Source organism: Paramormyrops kingsleyae, chromosome 3 (genome assembly GCF_048594095.1).
Source record: "Paramormyrops kingsleyae isolate MSU_618 chromosome 3, PKINGS_0.4, whole genome shotgun sequence".
Taxonomy (NCBI): domain Eukaryota; kingdom Metazoa; phylum Chordata; class Actinopteri; order Osteoglossiformes; family Mormyridae; genus Paramormyrops; species Paramormyrops kingsleyae.
The window spans coordinates 41,706,827-41,725,721 of record NC_132799.1 but is presented as its reverse complement, the minus strand read 5'-3'; the positions used below and the strand labels follow the sequence as shown (position 1 = coordinate 41,725,721).

At 41.1% G+C, this 18,895-nt stretch overlaps 1 protein-coding gene across 3 annotated transcripts in view; it reads left to right on the top strand.

Annotated features, from left to right (window-relative positions):
* The first annotated feature begins 631 nt into the window (after positions 1–631).
* LOC111843359 (protein O-mannosyl-transferase TMTC2-like) overlaps positions 632–18,895 on the top strand; it is a 220,805-nt gene continuing 202,541 nt past the window's right edge. The window contains exons 1-2 of one of the 3 annotated variants that reach the window (XM_072710313.1): positions 632–766; positions 977–1,061. In XM_072710313.1, the coding sequence (XP_072566414.1) occupies positions 979–1,061 (83 nt within the window). In that variant the 5' untranslated portion in view covers positions 632–766; positions 977–978. The other 2 variants (XM_072710312.1, XM_072710315.1) reach the window with 2 other exon arrangements.

Below are 18,895 nucleotides of genomic sequence, written 5' to 3'. Positions count from 1 at the left end.
AGTAGTTCAGAACCAAAGAAAAATAATTCTTAAACCAAGGCTGTTACGTGCTTACGCCGGCTACGTCATTAAAATAGGCCTATTGTTTACATGCTAGGGATATTTACATGAGATTAGGAAAGAAAAAAAATACATATATATATATATATATATATATATATATATATATAATATATATATTTACATACATATAGATACAAATAAAAGGTACATACAGATAAAAGGAGAATAAAAATACAAGAAGTAAAACGGTCTTGTGTACTACGTACTACGTTTTTTTTTATTTTTTAAACACTTGAACGTACCTTGGTAGCATGAATTCGGTTTTAATTAAAATCTGCAAGGAAAGAATTTGGGGTACGATAATCCTGGATCAAGTTAATTGCTTAAACTGTCGCCTACTCTAGGCATTATTCACCCAGTACTCAATGACATCGTTTATAAGGACGGCACTCATCCTTGCATTTTATGCGTTCACCTAGTAATTCTATATACTATATTCTATAAAAGGAATTTTTCACCATGTAGGCTACATAAATATATTCGGGGTGTGTTGCGCCAAAGTGAAGAGAACATCAAACACCGCGACAATGGGCGAGTGAAGCACGAACAGTGCGCATGCGCACCGGGATCTTTAACCACATGTGGCTCGGCGGTCCGGTCATTCGGTGGGTCCGGTTGATTCGCTGGCACTGCGAGAGGAAGGCTTTGCCGGTGCCGTCCGTCACATCTTAAAAGCCGGTCAGTACGCTGTGCCGGGCGTCAGGTCAGTGGCGCTTCGCGCGGGCTGAAGAAAATGGGTTAGGGGGAAGGATGCTGGATTAAGGACTTTGGCTACTTTTGCGAAAATGCGGTGTTTGGATCCGATCTTTTATCATTATGGACACACAGTGACAAAAAGGAAGAAAGAAAACAGAGGCGGGGATTAATTTAGTACCTCTGCAGTTCCTCGTATTTTCATTCTTTTTCTTTTGAGAAATGATCGCGGAGCTGCTCAGCGGCGCTGTGACTGTCGTTCTTTATCTGAACACCCTGGGTGCTGATTTCTGCTACGATGACAGGTACGGACGCTGGCTTTGGAAAGGTGCACCCCCAAGGGTGAGACTTGCTAGCCTCTGTTAAGTTTTACGCGACGGCTCCAGGCGTAAGTTTTGGGGTTATGAAAAACTGCAAGAACCCCGCCGATCGATCTAAACAAGTAACCGGCTACTTTTATGTTTGCCTAAGGGAGATTTATGTGGCATTTGAAGGTGCCGGCAACTTTGCGGAGATTCAGCAATCAGGAGGAATCGTGTCGATTTGGGGACCCGCGCAAACGTGGCTCCATAAACTCTGCTGTCTCATGTCCAGTCAATATGCATTCAATGGGGACATCATTTACTAGTGGATCGGTGTCTAGACTCTGAAACATAATATGATGATTAATGTGACAGTTCATGTTACGTTTTTCGGGGAATTTGTGAGGGGACGCAGGTGAATGAGCTTCGGTAGGCAAAGCGAAAGAGAACCTGTGTTTTCACGGCACGCTCCGGCCGCTTGATGAATTAGTTATTAAACTAAATTATTGTCGTGCAGCTTTCCTATAGCTTGGAAATGAATTAAATAAAACAATAGGCTTGTTAAAGCAATTGAGGGATCAGTCACACTTTATTAAATCTCATTCCATATATTTTATACTTGTTATAATGTTTTTTATTATTATTCTACTTTCAGAATTGGTTTTGCTTTTTAAAAATGTTGCATTTCTTCTTCAACAATAATACAATGCTGTGTAGGTGGTCAGCTGATACAAGAGACGGGACATTATCATGTTCCCATGGTATATTGTGGACGTCCTTTGACTTTAATTACTCTGGTATTTTTTGCATTAATTTGTGTGTGGATTTATGGATTATGCGTGCATAGTGTGGTAAATTATATGCAAGTAGGTGTCTTACACAAGAGTACACTCTTAATAGTCATAGTCTATGACATTTGGTTATAACCTGTGATTCTTTAATTTCCCTCTTCTAGCTGAGTTCTGTGTACCATAAAGCAGTGGCGTAGGCAGAAATTGTATTTTGGGCGGGCCATTGAAAAAGTGAGCGGGCCTATAATTTTTCCTAGAAAAAATATTACTTAAATAATAATTAAACCTTAGAGAGTAGAAAAAAGAATAGACAAACAAACTGCAAAAACACACCTTTATTTTGCAATATTCGGCAATGAATAAATAAATCAGGTTTATATGAATATATATTTTTTAATACATTTGAATAATAAAAATAAACTAAAAATGTATTTTGATCAAACTTGCCTGGGTGGGCCAGGGAGTAATGTGGGCGGACCAGTGCCGCCCTGGCCCATTACTGGCTACGCGCCTGCCATAAAGAGCCATGGAGTTTAAATGTTTTGTTAAACATTACATTTACATAATAACAAATGCTGTGTTAAGATAAATGTAGGTGTGTGATTGACCTTAGTGTTAACTCAAAGGGACCTAAGGGAGTGCTTTGTGGCTCTTCATGGTTAGGAGAGTGTGCTTGTGTCTAGTTTGTGTCACGATCCGCTCCGTTCGATCCCGATGTGTGCCACGCCCCCTCATTATCCACGTGTGCTTCCCCGATCGTGCCCTGCTGTTGTTATTTCAAACCTTGTTATTTCGGCTTGTCTTCTGTATTTAGTCCGTGTCTGAGTCAATCTTCCCCAGATCCGTCATTAATGTTCGTTAATGTTTATTGGTGTCTTGGTCCCGTCCACCCGAATAAACCCTTTGCCTGCATTCTCGGCTTGCCTCGCTTGCTTCCCGGCTCGCTCGCTCACCCAGCGCAACAGTTTGAATCCGGTGGCCAGCAGAGCAGTATCACTGCTGGGCTTTTCAGCTAGAACCTTAACCTCACAAACTGCTATGGGGTAATGGATAAATGGCAGACCCTGTGTTCTGACCCCAGGCTTTGTTCTCACCTGTGTTTGTCATTTTCATAGGTGAGATGAGTCGTATATGAGTGGGATGAAATGTGCCAAAATCAAAGAATTCCAGTATACTTACAGGCTGCCTCAGCCATCTATTGATCATATTCCCTAGCTGTCTCTGTGGCAGTGGCAATTTAGTTTTTGTATGTGGTTAAGGAGGTTAGGAGTTCACCATGCTCTGACTTTAGTGAAGATAATTTGGAAAGAGAGAGAGGGGGAGAAACATGGAGAGACTTGTTAGGCTGATGGAAGTTATCATCCCTTAGGGTTTTTTTTGTGTGTGTGTTCATAAAGCCTGTTTGGTACAGAAAGGCACATTCAACTGATCTCTTTCTTTGTGGAATAGCTTCACTTTGTGCTAAAACCCATGATTAGCAGGTTGTAACAAGACGCTGGTCTGTGCTGCACCTGCCCTTCCCCGGAGAACTGGGTGAGGACTCTTCTACAAAGTGTTGTGACATGTTGAGATGGATGGGGTGTTACTTTGTGCATGATGAGACTTCATTGGCTGGGAGGCGAGATGATGGTGGAGCACAACTGGTGAAACTGGCTCCTGTAATTGGCTGTCTGCTGATGTTAGCTCATTAAAAAGGTTCCCCCTATTGCTTGCAGGTTGGGCTGGGTTGAGTCATGAACCACAGTGTATCAATTGTTTATTGCAAATTATCATGAAATATCATTGCTAAAGTAAAATGCCTGAATGGAAATATATGGTTGATGCTGAAAGCATCGTAATGTGGAAAAGCAAACCAAACATTTTCCATATGTCGCTTAAATCATCTGAGATCAGATGCCTCATCTTGGATGAGTTAATACCGGTGAAGCTAATCCGGGATAAGTCAGTTTTTCAAATGCAGCTGTGTAGTAGATTAGTCTAGCTGGATCCATTTATCCGAGATGATTGCGCATGCCCGCGCTTCTTGAAAAACCCATATACTGTATATCAAGTCTAGAAAACTTGATTGGCAAGTGTCTCATTGGACATTTTCCCCTCTATTTACATGGTAAAATATCACACTAATAACAATAAAAGATACACAAAATTTCTCAACTTAGCATTTATTGTATACTGACTGTAAATTTAAATATAAAGTTAAATAACAAAAACGCAATACAACTTGTGAACAATAAATCAAACTTGGCTTAGTGAAATGCTGCCATACAGGATTAGATTTTTTTTCAGCCATCAGACAGCAATTACTAAAACAGAAGAAAAAATGCAAGTTTAGCATTTTTATTATAGTGCCTTTATCTTCAATTCATTCTACAATTCCAGTATTCCTTGCACATTAAAACAATTACACTCTAATACATTTTGAAAGAAAAAAACACTAGTAACTAAGTGCATCATGGTACTGTACGATGAGTAGTGTACAAGGCCGAAAACCTTGTTTATGTTGTTAGCAGACAGATAGCTTACAAGCCAAACTCACAATCAGAATCTAGCGATCACAGAACATAAAATAACTTTGTCGTATTACACAGCCTTGTATGCAAGGACAACACAAGCCCCTAATGATTGTGACGTTGTCGACGGACAAGCCTGTATAAAGGACAGATATGTTTAATGAGGAAACTAACTGCGCAAAGTCGTGCACTTTTTATCTAGACGTCTGACAAATTGTTAGAATCTCCGCTCTCAAATGCAAACAAGTTGCACAGAAGGACCATTGTCAGCATCAGCTCAACTGAATAGTAACCACGCTTTTCTCCGCCATGCATTGTTCTTAGCAGCTCTGTGTCTCCGAGGACGGTGCTGTTTGTGATCGGGGCAGAGTAACGCAACTCTCACACACGCTGCAGTGTTTGAGAGAGCTGCCTGCTCCGCCCCACACACAGAGTGAAACTCTCCAACACAAGAAAAAAAAAACAGAACTGATAACATCTGGCTGATATGGTAATAATTAAAATTTTAACAGTTAAAATGTTTTTAATGATTAAGAAAACGTCTGTGAGTCCACCAATAAGTGCATAAAACTAAGTGTCAGAATCAATGATCTTTAACATTACCTGTACAGTTAGTTGCAGGCTCATTATTACGCCAGTTCCCGACAGCGTAATTTGCATTCTCTTTCAAAAGCGCTCGCACTTTCTTTTAAAGCAACATTTCATAGCAAACCAGTTAAATAAATAGGTCTTTGAAAGATCAGAATTTAAGCCTTACCGTTTTCTCCCAGGACTCCTCCAAAACTTCTGCCTGGGGTCCTGCACAAGGCAGCATGGGTCACGTGTTCCTCAGCAACAATAACACTGGGCTGCCCGCAGACGTTCCTGCCTGTAAATCGGTGTACTACACTCGGATATCGGCTGATGCTGATTCATTAAAAATTGCCAAATATCGGCCCGATATATCGGCCAGCCGATATATCGGTCGACCAATATGTGTCGTGAATGGGATTAGGGTTTTTCCCAAAGAAATGAATGGACGGCCCCCATTTAGATAGGTATGCGAATATGTGTGTGTTTGTGTGTTAATTTTATGTATATGAAATATAGGAAATCTTTAATATTTATAAAACACTTCTTTTGAAGCGAATAAGAAGGCAGACAAAACCTTTGGAAATTCCTGGGTAATGAGAATATTAGCATGATTTTTAAATTCTGTAAATTGAAATTTTGAAAACTGTAATTTTATTGCATATACGTTACCTGCAACGGCATAAAACGCGTCTTTAATTGCCTGCACTCACAGGTGTCTGGGAAAAACAATTGCGAATTGCCTGGTAAACTGTACTCTTTGATATATTTTAAGCATCGCTTACAGTATACAAAAAAGTGCCGCTTGCAAAATATCTCAAGGCAATGCACATTGTCTGTGTGGCTGTGAGAGCCCGACTTCGCCTAGTGGGGATTCTACTATATGGATAATAAATCTTTAAGATATAATGTTCCATCTCCGCTGAAGTGGTATCTTTCAAAAAGGAATATCATCCGGCAACGATAAAGGCTGTGGCCGATCGCGCAAAATCCTCTATTTATTCGCTATTTAAGCGAATTCCCTTATTATTTGTGCACCGATTGCAATTGGTCGCTCATCCATGAATGGCGAGGCTATGACTGAACAGATTTCCATGCACGGACACTGATTAAGTATGTGAGATAATCCTTGTTTAAGTAGAACAAACCTGCTCCAAGCAGGTTTGAGGATTTGGATGTTATGCTATGACAACACATCCAGCAAGAGTTTCGAAAAACCGACAGATCCAGGGTCATGCCAAATCGTCAACAATTACATTTTTATTTTTGGCACCTGTGATCTCCACTCCTCAAATGTGGTTGTTGTTAGAATTGTGGTTATGGCTTTAATGTCAAAGGACTGCCTGTTAGCAGCATGGCCTTCATGATGATTGCAGATAATCCCATCAGGCCATTGTCAATGCTGGAGTCCTCGTCTGACACCTCTGAGGCAGTTTGCTGTGCTTTACTGTTTTGCAGCCCTTTGTATTGATAACATTTTCTGTTGCCCCAAGTTGTTTAATGTTTGAATTGTTCGTTTGTGACACTGATCTTTTTTCCCCGTTATTGAACTGTTAAATTGAAAAAGCTGAAGGTTTTTAGACATTTAGTTGGGTGATTCTCACGAAATCTAGATTTAAAATGAATCCAACATGAAAATTTTCAAAAGACATTTAAAAACAAATTTCCTTCGGAGCATTTAAGGTTAATGTCTGAACTTAATAAAAACAATATTTTCAGATTTTTTAAAAAAATATTTTCTATATATTTATTGGTATTTTAGACATGGAGTCCAGAAAAAAATATCATTACCGCAACATGACATTACATCAAATATATGGTTTAAAATGTATATTTTTGGTCATTTTTAAAGTAGATTATTAACACTCTTGCTCAGAGGTATATATAACATTACTTTTTATATTTATTATGTTTTATCATTTTCTTCATTTCTCTCATTACCACAACATACTTGATGATTTACATCTTGTTTTTTTAGGATATTTTAACTGAAAACTGATATATATATTTTTTCTGTAACAGAGATTAAAAAAGAAGTGATATAAATTGTGTAAATACAATTACAAACTAAATATCATTGTCTAATAATTAAATAATTTGCTAATAAACAAATATAGAGGTAATGAGAATGGTGTTTCGGAGATTAAATTCAATGTTTCGGAAATGAGATTTAGTGCTGTATATTCATAGTTTAGCAAGGATTTCTGAGCTTAGATGACATACTTGACACAATACCACAATTTAAAGAATATATTTATTTTTATATAAATTCATACAATCATTTGTCCATAAAATTACAGTACTAACAACAATTTAATTTACAATCAAAATGATTGTAGTTTAACATATATGGGTTTAACATATTTATGTGGTTCTGATAATCATTTCATTATGCAACATATGTGGTCTTCTACTTTAGTTTACAATGTAGCAGTAATCTGAACTTAAACTTTTTGTTAGACTAATGTCATGTAAAGAATCAGATAGCAGCAACTCAAATTAATGAGCTAACAACTCGAAATGAATGACGAGTGACTGCTTTTTTTTCAACTGCTACTCATTTATGTGCGCCTTTTGTGCTTTGCCCATACATCAGGCAAAACACAGAAATGTCTGGCAGAGGAGGTGACAGGAAGCGGTACTGGAATTATGTCCCTTATGTTCTCATGGTAGTACCAGACCCTTTCTCCCGGATATCTGATGCTTGGGACAAAGAAGCGGTTTTCCGCTGCACATCTCATGGTGTCTTTCAGTTAGATCCTGAACTGTTTTTATTTTACCATTCTCCTTACGTTTTTGATACCTGAAAATGGAAAAAAAGAAGGTAAAATGCATTTTTGAGCATAGACATAGTAATGAAAGTAATGTTTGAATTAGAACAAAATTTTGTACTATCTCCATTTTTGAAGTGTGTGTGTGTCTGCCTGTCTGTCTGTGTAAGGTTAAACATTTTCCCTGTTATCACCCTGTCCCCTAACCTCTCTCTCTCCTTTCTTCTGTACTCCTCAAGTAGTTCTGGATTGCTGTAAATTTTCTCCCTGAACTTAGACAGTCTAGCCTTTGCTGCTGCCTTTTTTTTTTCAACATATCCTTGTCTGAAAAATAAATGGCATATCACAGTTGAATACAACATTTCATAAAAAATATAGGTTTTCAATTGTTGCGGTGAGTGATAATGCTGTTGCGGCGTATGAGTGACCTTAAATTTTTTTGTCCTCTGTGAAGGCACCATGAGGCCTAGCTAAACGTTCACTGACTGTTTATATTTAAACCTTAATGAGGTAAATAATAAATCAAAAAATTTTAACCGTTCAATTTTTTAAATGTTAAAAACTTTGTATATCGGTAATGAGAAACAAAAAGTTGTGTGGGCACTCAAATGAGCAAACTTTTCACTTTTATCAGGAGAGATAAAAAATGAACCACTTACCTGGTGGCCATCTTGAGTGTCACAGCCATAGAGTTGTGACGTTCGCGAACGAACCGATTCTTTTGAACGGCTCATAAACATGAACGATGGGAGCCGAGTCGCGGCTGGAGGGGAGCCGTTCTTTCTGTCGTTCTTTTTTTCCTATGCGTGTTTCACACAGATGCACACAAATTAGCTCCTCCGCGAGACAGAACAGTTATAGGGGGAGGGGCGCACCCAGCGCAGGGGTGCTACTGCCTAACAGCATGATGATAGTTGTGCACGCATCCTTCACTTCCACATTGTGTGGAAGTGTTTGTAGTAAAAGCTGTTTTGCACAGAAATTCATTGCAGCCGGCTTTGTTTTTGATGTTTATTTGTGAGTAGGTATTGTATGAATAACATAAGTCAACGTAGCTTTACACATACACACACTTTGTACTAAAGGTAAATCCAAAATAGTGATGTCACTGTCTAAGCAGAGGGATGTTGTGCAACCATATGGAATATAGTCCACACATGACAAATGAGGTAATAATCAATATTTCAGAATAATTCAAACTCAAATATTGGTGTGTGATATCTGAGTTTTAATTATTTGACTACAAATCTCACCTCATCATTCCTCCCAGTGATTATTTCCAGGATAAACTGAGATGCCCCCAAGCTGGCTTCTTAAAACTGACTAAATATTTAAAAAGAGCCAAAAGAGCCGTTCTTTTGAACGGCTCTTTGAAAGGAACGGATCGCCAAGATCCGGATCCCCTCAAAGAGCCATAAATCCCATCACTACACAGCCAGTAGTGTCCCCTCTTCAAAATTCCTTGAATATGTAAGTTCCTTGTAGACTTAAACAATGATTGAAAATTATTGCGGTGGATGAGAAAATTCGTCATGGACAAATTTCTTTTCTCTAATATTTTCTCTTCTTTTATCGATGAATGCCAAATACCACATGTTTATTTACTGTAACCATTAGTAGTTTTACTTGCACTGAAGCTTTTTATTTTTTATTTATTTTAAATATTAAAATTTCTATTTCAAAGAACACAAACTCAGTGATGGACATGTTGCGGTAATGAGAATTTCACTCTTAAATGTGAAAAAACAACAATTTTTTTTTAATGATATTCAAGATATATGCAAGATAGCCTATGATGAGATGTTTATAACTGCATCCTTCTCATTTTGATAGCATTTACTTTTTCATCAGAATGCTTCATGCCACCTCCTAAATCTGATTTCGCGAGAATCACCCAGTTACTCATAACGTCTAACACATCTAAAGTATTCTGCAGTTTCTTTACACCCATTTATGTAACTGGATATATAACCTGATTAATAAAACACTATACTTTAAATCCTCAGGTGACTACTTTAAGATGTTAGTTTCCATTTGATTGGTTAATGGTGTTTATAGGAGGAATGGTAGCAAATTTTCCAGGTTCCAACTTTTACTGGTAGGTGTTGGCATCACCCAGAGGTGCTATGCTGTTCCTGTGGATATTGAACTGGTCATTGGTTTGACAGACATTCCCTGACAGAGGCTCATGTTGACTGTCTGGTATGATACTCATTTTCAGAGCTGGATTGGCTGACCCTTCAAGGAATTGGAGATGAGCAGAGACCTAGATTAGGTTAGTTCCTTTTTAATTTCCATAAAATCCTTGTACTGTACCCATGAAATATAGAAGTTACCTGTCATATAAAGAAGATGCTCAGTTGAAGGATACACTGGTTGTGTTATACAACAGGATTTGTCACTTGAGAGAGATCCATAAAATTTAGCTTGTCGTTTGGCCCAAAACGTAGCACTTTCTGGGGGGGTAGCATCATTGCTCCAACCTTGGAGTTGTTTGACTTGCAGCCACCAGTCACAATACATTTGAATGAATCCTAGGCTATGCCTAATGGTTCATCTGCTAAAGAGAACCTCTGAAAATCTCATACAAGTAGATATATCTGAAGGGTGAAAATAAAACCAATACTGGAGGACTCAGGGGACATTGTTATTGTAATTCAAAGGCACATGGTTATATTGGTCCATCAGGATTTTTAGTTTAGGCTGACAAGCTTGGGGTGAGTTATCGCATCCATTAAATCTATTACTGCTTTTGTTTTAGTCCAATCAGGTGATTATAAGCTTATTCAAAGGGAGGTCTAGAAATGATCCATCCCTTTAGGCTATGAACTGTGTAATCCTTTTGTTCTCGTGATGTGATGAAGTCCTAGGCATGCTGGGCTTGTTCTCAGCCTACACAAAGCCATCTCCAGGCTGCCTGGTTCATCTGCACCAAGGAGATGCCCTGAGGATGTGTTTCTGTTGACAGGTCCATGGTCCTGAGATGTAAGAGATATGGAACCTGCAGGGTCGACGTTGCATATAACCCATCAGTTCCACATTGCGAGCTGCCACGTAAATGGCATTTAGAGGTATTCATCTGGACTTGGGATCAGTTGGTTAGCACCGGTGAGATTATGGCTTCTGTCACGTTGCTGCTACTGAAACGGTCAGCCGTTTTGTGCTTTCTGGCAGTTAGCATTGCCCTGCTGTACTAGGGAGATGAACTTAACAGCCCTGTAAGGTTTCAAAGAAACACACAGAGCTCTTTGATGCAGTTTTCTGTTTGTAAAGAAACCATTAGTTGAGCTTCTAAGACATGTTTATTTTTAGTTATAAAAATTAAGTGCATTTTTTAAAATTAGTAAAGGTGTTTCCTTAGTTTCCCTGTGAGATGGGGGTTGAGACTGTGGGGTAACTGAGCATGACGTCCTGGGAATCCTCCTTCCAGCTCTCCAGATTGGATCTCTCTCCTCTCTTGAGGCTCTCAAGCGTGAAGGAAAAATATGATAACGAGAGCCCTGCTTGGACACATTTAGTGTGATTTCTACTGTTGTGCCATTTTAAATCATGCAGGAAGACGGGAGATGATCACACTTTGGTGCTTTTCTTTATCTTATTCCAGAAGTTTCCTTGGGGAGGAAAAAAGACACTATTGTTTAAAAAGGACACTACTGTAGCTGTGTGTGTATTATTCTTGAGCATTTTTTCTAATGTTCCTAGCTCACACTCCTGTTTACTTAGGTGGATATTCACCTGAATTTGGTCCAGTTAAATAACTTCTCAAAAGGTACTAGAGCTGGACTTCAAATTACAACTTCTGAAACACTCTGCTGTCTTTATATGCTTCACAAAAACAATGTAGTAAAAATTTTATAGAACTACACAGGCTTGATGCATAAAATATTGTTAGTAACTCTATGGACAAGATTTTGACTGATAGAAGAATTCAGAGTTAACCACGTGGTGTATCTTTGTGGTTGGATCTGGAAAAGTGGTGTCACACTCCATTTTTGACAGGCACACTTTTTAGTAAATGGCTTATATTTTCCATCCGTCCATTTTCTGTAACTGCTCGTTCCACTCAGGGTCATAGAGCCTATGGGCATAAGGTAGGGAACAACCCAGGATGGCATGTCAACCCATACACTATTCACTCAAACATGCACACCTAATGGCAATTTAGTAATTCCAATTAACCTCAGCATGTTTTTGGACTGTGGGGGGAACAACTGGAGTACCTGGAGGAAACCTCACAATGCCATGGGGAGAACATGCAAAAGTACAAACATGGAACCCTGGCAGAGACTCGAACCCAGGTTCCAGAGCTGTGAGGCAATGGTACTAACCACTGTGCCTCTCCTGGCTTCTATTTTGTTTTTCATAATGTTTAAAAAGAACAAGACTTCCTTGTGACCCTGTCCAGGATAAGTGGTTAGAATAGGATGGATTGACATCTGAAGATCCAAGTAAATTTTTGCAGTGTATTCAAAATAGTTCCAGCTTTGAACTTCTCAGAGAATACACCGGTTATAAATAGTTCAGGCAGTTAGCTGCAAATGAACCAATTAGTCTAGGGAAGTGGGCTGGAATAAAAAAAAGATGCTGAGCTCTTGAGAAATCTAGTTGACATCCCTATTTTGAATAAAGATGGCTTTATTAGACATCTTATGTTTTTGGAAACCAATATTTACCAAAATGTATATTTTTGTCTGTAATTTGCAAGGCTCTACAAAATGACAGGTGTATGAGAGGGGTTAAGTTATAATTCTGTTGACTTGTGGGGCTGGAGTTCAACAACCTCTGTCCATGCTCACGGCAGGGACGGATTACAGACCGGGCCAGCGGGGCCGCTGCCCAGGGGCCCTTGGGGTGCTTTCAGGGGGCCCCCGGCCCTGCTATAGGAACTTTAAAGGGAAATGGGTGCATGGGAGCCTACTTTTAGAAGGCCCTCTTAGGCCCTCCTATTATGGTCCTGGCTTCTGGCTACCAGGGGGTCCTAGGGAGGATGGGGGCTTTGGGGGCTTTTAGGCCCCGTTTACACTGTCTGTTAAATGCGACCTAATTCCGATTTTTTGCTCATATGTGACACAGATCGGATCTGTTCTGTGACAGTGTAAACGGGAAAAAAACGCATGCATTCGGATATTTCGAGATCGGTTTCAGGCCTCATTCATATGTGGAAATAAATCAGATATAAATCAGATATGGGCCAATGCGACTGTAATGTAAACAGGCAGATCGGATTTTCTGAGGCATTGCGTTCTGTACGTCATTAAACTGCGTACGTGAAGCGTACGTGAAAAGTACGTGGGAAGTACGCGTGGAAGCGTAACATTCAAGAAACACACGAAACATGGAGGAGGAAAGTGTAGGGCAGTGGTCGGCGCCTGAAATAGCCTACCTTTTCACCCTGTGGGGAGAAGAATCCGTTCAGGATAAAATTAAAGGTTCCTACAGAAACAAATCTGTTTTCGAGGATATTTCGGCTGCAATGATGGCCCTTTTCCTCCTCCTTCGCCTCAAAATCGTGATGTTGTTCGGCGAACTTCGCATACATCGCAAAGCTATCATAAAACAAATTTCGCGTTCGTCCGTCTTGGCTACGGTGTCGTGCAAAAACCCCCGTTCAGCATGCGTGAAATTATAGCAAGTGTAAACACACGAATCGGATATGGGTCACAATTAAAAAGACCGTGTAAACAGACGGTCCAAAAAATCGGATATAGGCAACAAATCGGAATTAGGCATCAAGACCTGCAGTGTAAACGGGGCCTTAGAGGGCCCTCTGATTATGAGGGCCCTACTAGGAGGCCCTAGGGAGGAGGGTGTAGTGTACCTTTAGAGGGCCATCTGATTACAAGGGCCCCTACCATGGGGCCCCTGGCTTCTGGGGGGAGGGGAGGGAGGCGTGTTAACAGCCTTACAGAAGGCCCTCTGACTAGGGAGCGGTAGCATGGTGGGATGGAGGCGGTTAACCTGCCCGCTGAGTGGCCCCCAGACCAGTGTAGCAGTGTAAGAGTTTGACCAGTGTAATAACTCCCAGGGCTGTAGTGGAGGCTAAACACAAGTAAACACGGTTTACCCACCTCTGATAACAGGTACATGGCATTTTGGTTCACTTTTATAGACATTTCAATTTCTATTTCGAACTAGCACATTCTGGATTATTCAAACAAATAATGTTTGTTATGGTACGATCTGGTTGTGCTACGTTGCTACCTGTCTCTATAAACAGAGATGGGTAACCTGGTGCTAACATTAACGTGAGCATTAGGCTGTACTGATTATAATTTGAGATCCAACTTACTGTATCAACTTAAGCCACCTTCTTTTCACTTTTTCCGAGGTAAAAAGCGGCAAAAGATAGTTTTGTCAACATCATTCTGCTTTTACAACACGGTACGCCGCACTAGTTTGGACCCACAAGTGGCATGATGATGTAGCAACTAGCCATCCCAGACAATGCTGGCGTTTTTTTTTTTTTTGTTTTTTTTTTGAGGGGGGGGGGGGGGCTCGCGAACGTTTTGCCCAGGGGCCCACACAACCCATAATCCGTCCCTGGCTCACGGAGCTCTAACAGCTCTGTGTCCTGCACAGGTACTGTCCTGGATCTCACGGCATCTGTACTAGAAGTTCAAAAAAGCATATCACAATATAGTGTTTATAAGAAATGCATCATGTCTGTATTTTAGGCCTGTGAAATCAACAAAACCACTCCATACTGGCATCAACATCCATGATGTTGGTGAATGGTTTCTCCACATTCTTCTGTCTGATATGAGTCCCAAATTGTATGTTATATCCACCACTGAAGCATTGTAACAGAAACATCCGGAAACTTGTTTGTTGCTAAAAATACTGCTGATTAGATGTTTGACTGTGCATTGTGTTCCCGTTGTTTCCCACAAGCCGCATAATCAACTAAGGAACTTTTGGTTGGGATCAGGGAAACCCATAGGCTAAATTCTTTCCAGGCTCTGTTTCTTTTGTGTATTTCTTCAGAAACTTTACTTCAGATACTAGATTTGAGCTTCATCCAAAAGCCAGTATTTATACCTATGGTCACTGGTTCTAAATACAAATAATATTGAGCCTTTATTATATCTTTAAAGAATGCCTTATAGCTGAATAGGACTTGATTCTGTTGTATTGATCTCCCTTTCCCTGCTTGAAACAAGAATTGGGTCCAGGGCTCAGCCAAGGACACCAGATGTGAAAAGGAATGATGCTTTTTCCTGACCGCTTGTTTTGCGTTGTTGACTTTTTGGGGCAAACTGGCTTCCTTGGAATGAGCTCCTTTTCCAGGCTTCCGTAGCTCTGCTGAGGCAGCCTTCTCAGATTGGCCTCTCATCAGTCTACCATCTGATGCTGGCTCTCTGCTGATCATGCGAAAGTGATCAGCTCATGTGTCTTGGCTGTTTTTGCCTTTAAAGAACAGTACTATTGAGTGTATGAATTCCTTTTATTACATAACTGCATATGAATTGTGATTGGTAAGCATCTTTTTGTCGGGTTCAATGACTTATAAAAATACATGATTAATTTCCCTCTCTGTGGTGGAGTAATGGTCTTTTCTCATTGTCCCGTCTGGAACAGTATAGGCCTAGTGATCTCTGTGCTAAATTTTTCAGCTGGTACTGGAGAATTGGCCAGAGGAGGAAGTTAGCCTTTGATTGAATGGTCTGTTGGTCATTAGAGAATGTGAGCAATGGGAGAGGCCTAGTCTCTTTGCCCCCCTGCTTGGCTGAGAGCTTATGGGTTATGTGGTTTTGCTATAGGTGTTTTTGAATACCCATGTGTTGACTCACTTTAGTAAGAACCAGCACCAGCCATTTGAATTTGTTGCTCAGGCGAGGTTGTTTTCAGAAGCAGTGTGACCTTTTTGCCACTTCAGTTGTTTTAATTTAATTTGAGAAAAAAAAAAGATATTCCTGCTGCCAATTTGAGAAATGGATCCTGGCTGTGCTGTGCAATGGATTATGACTTGGATGCTCCTGGTGTCTTTTGGTAGGTCGGTACTTGGTCCCAGCTGGGTCTGATGGTAGGTGGCTGCCTCTCTCCCTCTGCTATAATCCTGTCCCAGTCCCTGCTCCCAGTATGCCTTACGCTAATGGGATTAGCGGTGGTATTCTGGTGGGGGGGGGGGGGGGGTGGGGATGGAAACAAAAAGTCCCTTGTGGACCGTTTGCAGCGCGGGCACTGTGGGCCAGTGTTGGGAGCGCTGGCGCGGGTGCCGGAGCTGGTCACACTCGCTGACCCCGATTCTATGTTCACCCGCTGTTGAGCGTTGTGTGGTCCAGCCGCTCTCACCCATTATGCCAGGCTCTTCTATATAGCTGTGTGTGTGTGACCAGCTGAGGCCTGCATGCTGCTTGTTTGGGCCCCCAGAAAGTGCCCCTCTGTCCAGCCAAAGAACAGATCTAAATGAGTGGTCTTATGTGAATCGACAGGTCAAGAAGATGGTGGTGATGTTGCAGTCAAGTGCTTGAGATACCTGTATCTGTGTGTGTCCAGGTATTACGAAGTTTCTACAGAACAGACTTAGGCCAATGATGTCAGATCTCAATGGACACTCAAACACACCCCGGGCACATCCACCCTCGGCACATGTTTGCCCCGAGGCATCTCTCACCAACTGCCAGGCTTCTTGGGGCACTAAAACTGGGCTGAACCTCGCATCGTGACCACCCCTACTTCTCACCGGCTCGATCCATGTGATTAGCTCAGCTGTGTGCTTCTCGGACAATGGGCTTAAGTAATGCTGCCATGCCAAGGAGTTGGGACGAGACCTCTTAGGCAATAACATGTTATGAATGGGGAAGAGCTCATCTGTTTTCAGTTAGCTAATTGGAATTGTTGGAAATTCCTGTCTGCTTTGAAAATTTTCACACTTTTTATTGTGTTCTTTACAAATGTTAAAAGCAGCTTGCTTGGCATGACACACTGTATAGGGGAGCAATTTTCATATGGGCCAGCTGTACGATACTGAAAACGGAACCTTAGCATTGGTTGAAAACACAGTAATAAGAAGATGTCAGTCAGCTTGGTACAGTGATACCTGTACCCACAAGCGTAATTGGTTTGAAGACGCAGCTCATGGGTACAATTTCTCGTGGGTACAAACAATTTTTCCCATAAGGAACAATGGGAAATGGGATTAATTGGTTTTCCGCCCCCAAAATACCCCCATACAAAACATTTATAGGTACAATAATTGAGCTTTTAGTGAAGGTATAAGTAGTATTGATTGAGAATATCATATTTTTCGGCATATTAGACACACTTTCATCTTTAAATGCATAAAAAAACTGTTCTATGGGGATCCCAAGTCCCGTAGGCTAGGCTAGGCTAGGCTGCTTGGCGGAGCCTACAGCGAGTATAAAAAATTGTTGCTAACAATAAAACACCGAAAAACAAGCCTAAATATTACAGTAAATTGTGTTACTAATAATTTGCCTTTTTTCTACATTTTATCAGTGCTATCACAAATTTACGAAAAATTTCTTACAATATGGCAATCAGCCTATGCGGGAAGGATACGTACCTCATTCCCATATTATAACGCACATCACACAAGATGCTGTGAGGGACTGACCGCCGCTGACCCGCGTGGGCAAGTTTCCCTTGTTCCCCATTGTTTATGCATATAGAGATGACGAGGTGGGCGGGCTCACGGTACTGCTCATGTCTCCAAACATTGCTCGTGGGTACAGCGAGATTTCATTAAATAAAAATGCTTGTGACTCAAGTTACTCGTGGCTTCAGACGCTCGTGGGTACAGGTACCACTGTATAATACTGGATTGTGCATATTAAGCAATGCATGTTATATGTAAAATTAATGAACCCTGAGTGAAATATCGTAGGATATATGTAGAGGCCAGTTTTGTGTGTTATTGTGGCCTCTATTTGTTTGCCAAGATGGTGGTAGTGATGTGTTGTTGACTCGGAGTCGTGATCTAAAAACTCCTAGGCTCGAATTCCAGAAAGAGGAATGGTGCTTCACGCTTGAGTGTGTGGCCAGTGCAGCTCTCTGAATGGATTAGAGTGGAATGAGCTCTCTTCAGATGCCTGTTTGTAAATGTAAATCTCAGAGTGAGATTTCCAGAGAGATGTGGAGAGAGGGAGGCGGCTCACACTGTTGACTTTTCAGTTAATGCTCTCTCTCTCTGGGGTCCCCATCGCCCCCTGCTGACTGGCACGTCTCCCAGCACCTATGACAATCTGCTGCTACCTGGCGCCTCCTTGTTCACGTTCACGGGTCCGCTGGTGGCTGTGACCTAATGCTCAGTCCTCCAGCCAGCTGATCGACTTCAGTTGAGTCCCCCCCCAAGCTTCTCTGAGGGGTCTTAGAACATGGTTCTCAGAGTTTGTCTGAGGGTTAGCCCTTCGCTGCTGGCCTGGGCCTATTTGCCTCTTCTGTTGGTCTTTGGCCTTTCTGGTGGCTGAATATTGAGGGGTCTTCTCAGGCCCTCTACCATGAAGGCTGGTTCATACTTCTCCGCACAAGTGCAACACTCACGTATTCACTTCTCAGCACAAGCGCAACATTGGAGTATCTACTCTGCATCTGCGTACACAGAAATGTTCATACTTCTCCGGTCAAGCCATGTACTTTGCAAACGTTAGAGTGGACACGTCCGCTAGTATGCGTGCGGAGAAGTATGAACTAGCCTTTACTTTTGCTTGCTGTGCTACCTTGTGGGTTGAGGGTAAGAAGTATGGCATTTCTGTGATGTGGATGCATCAGTGAGATGTGGCATTGAAGTGATCTTCTGAGGGGAGTAGTCTCAAGTGAGAAAAAAATGCATTGGCTTTAAAAACCATGTCAAAATCAATTCTAAAGCTGTTTTAAGATGTAATTTCATCCAGTTCATTGATCGTGGTTTTCTCATGTGATCACAACAATGACGCATGTGTCTCCTACCACCATGGTGTCTGGGATTACTTTCTGCTCTCAGTTGTCAGTCAGTTTAACCAGCTTTAGTCCTGGTAGTAGCTGACTTGGCATGCCATAGATTTGCTTTGTCAGGAATGGTTGTCAAGGCTAACAAAGTTTCTAATGTGAAAAAGGCAGAAGTGAGATTAGCGGTTCTGTGTTTTATATGGGTTTATAAAACTGTATGTCTCATAATTTGCTGCAGAAAGCCTTATAGGATTAACAGGCAGATATTTGCTACTTGAGGGGGGCACAAAGCAAAGCATGAGTGGTTA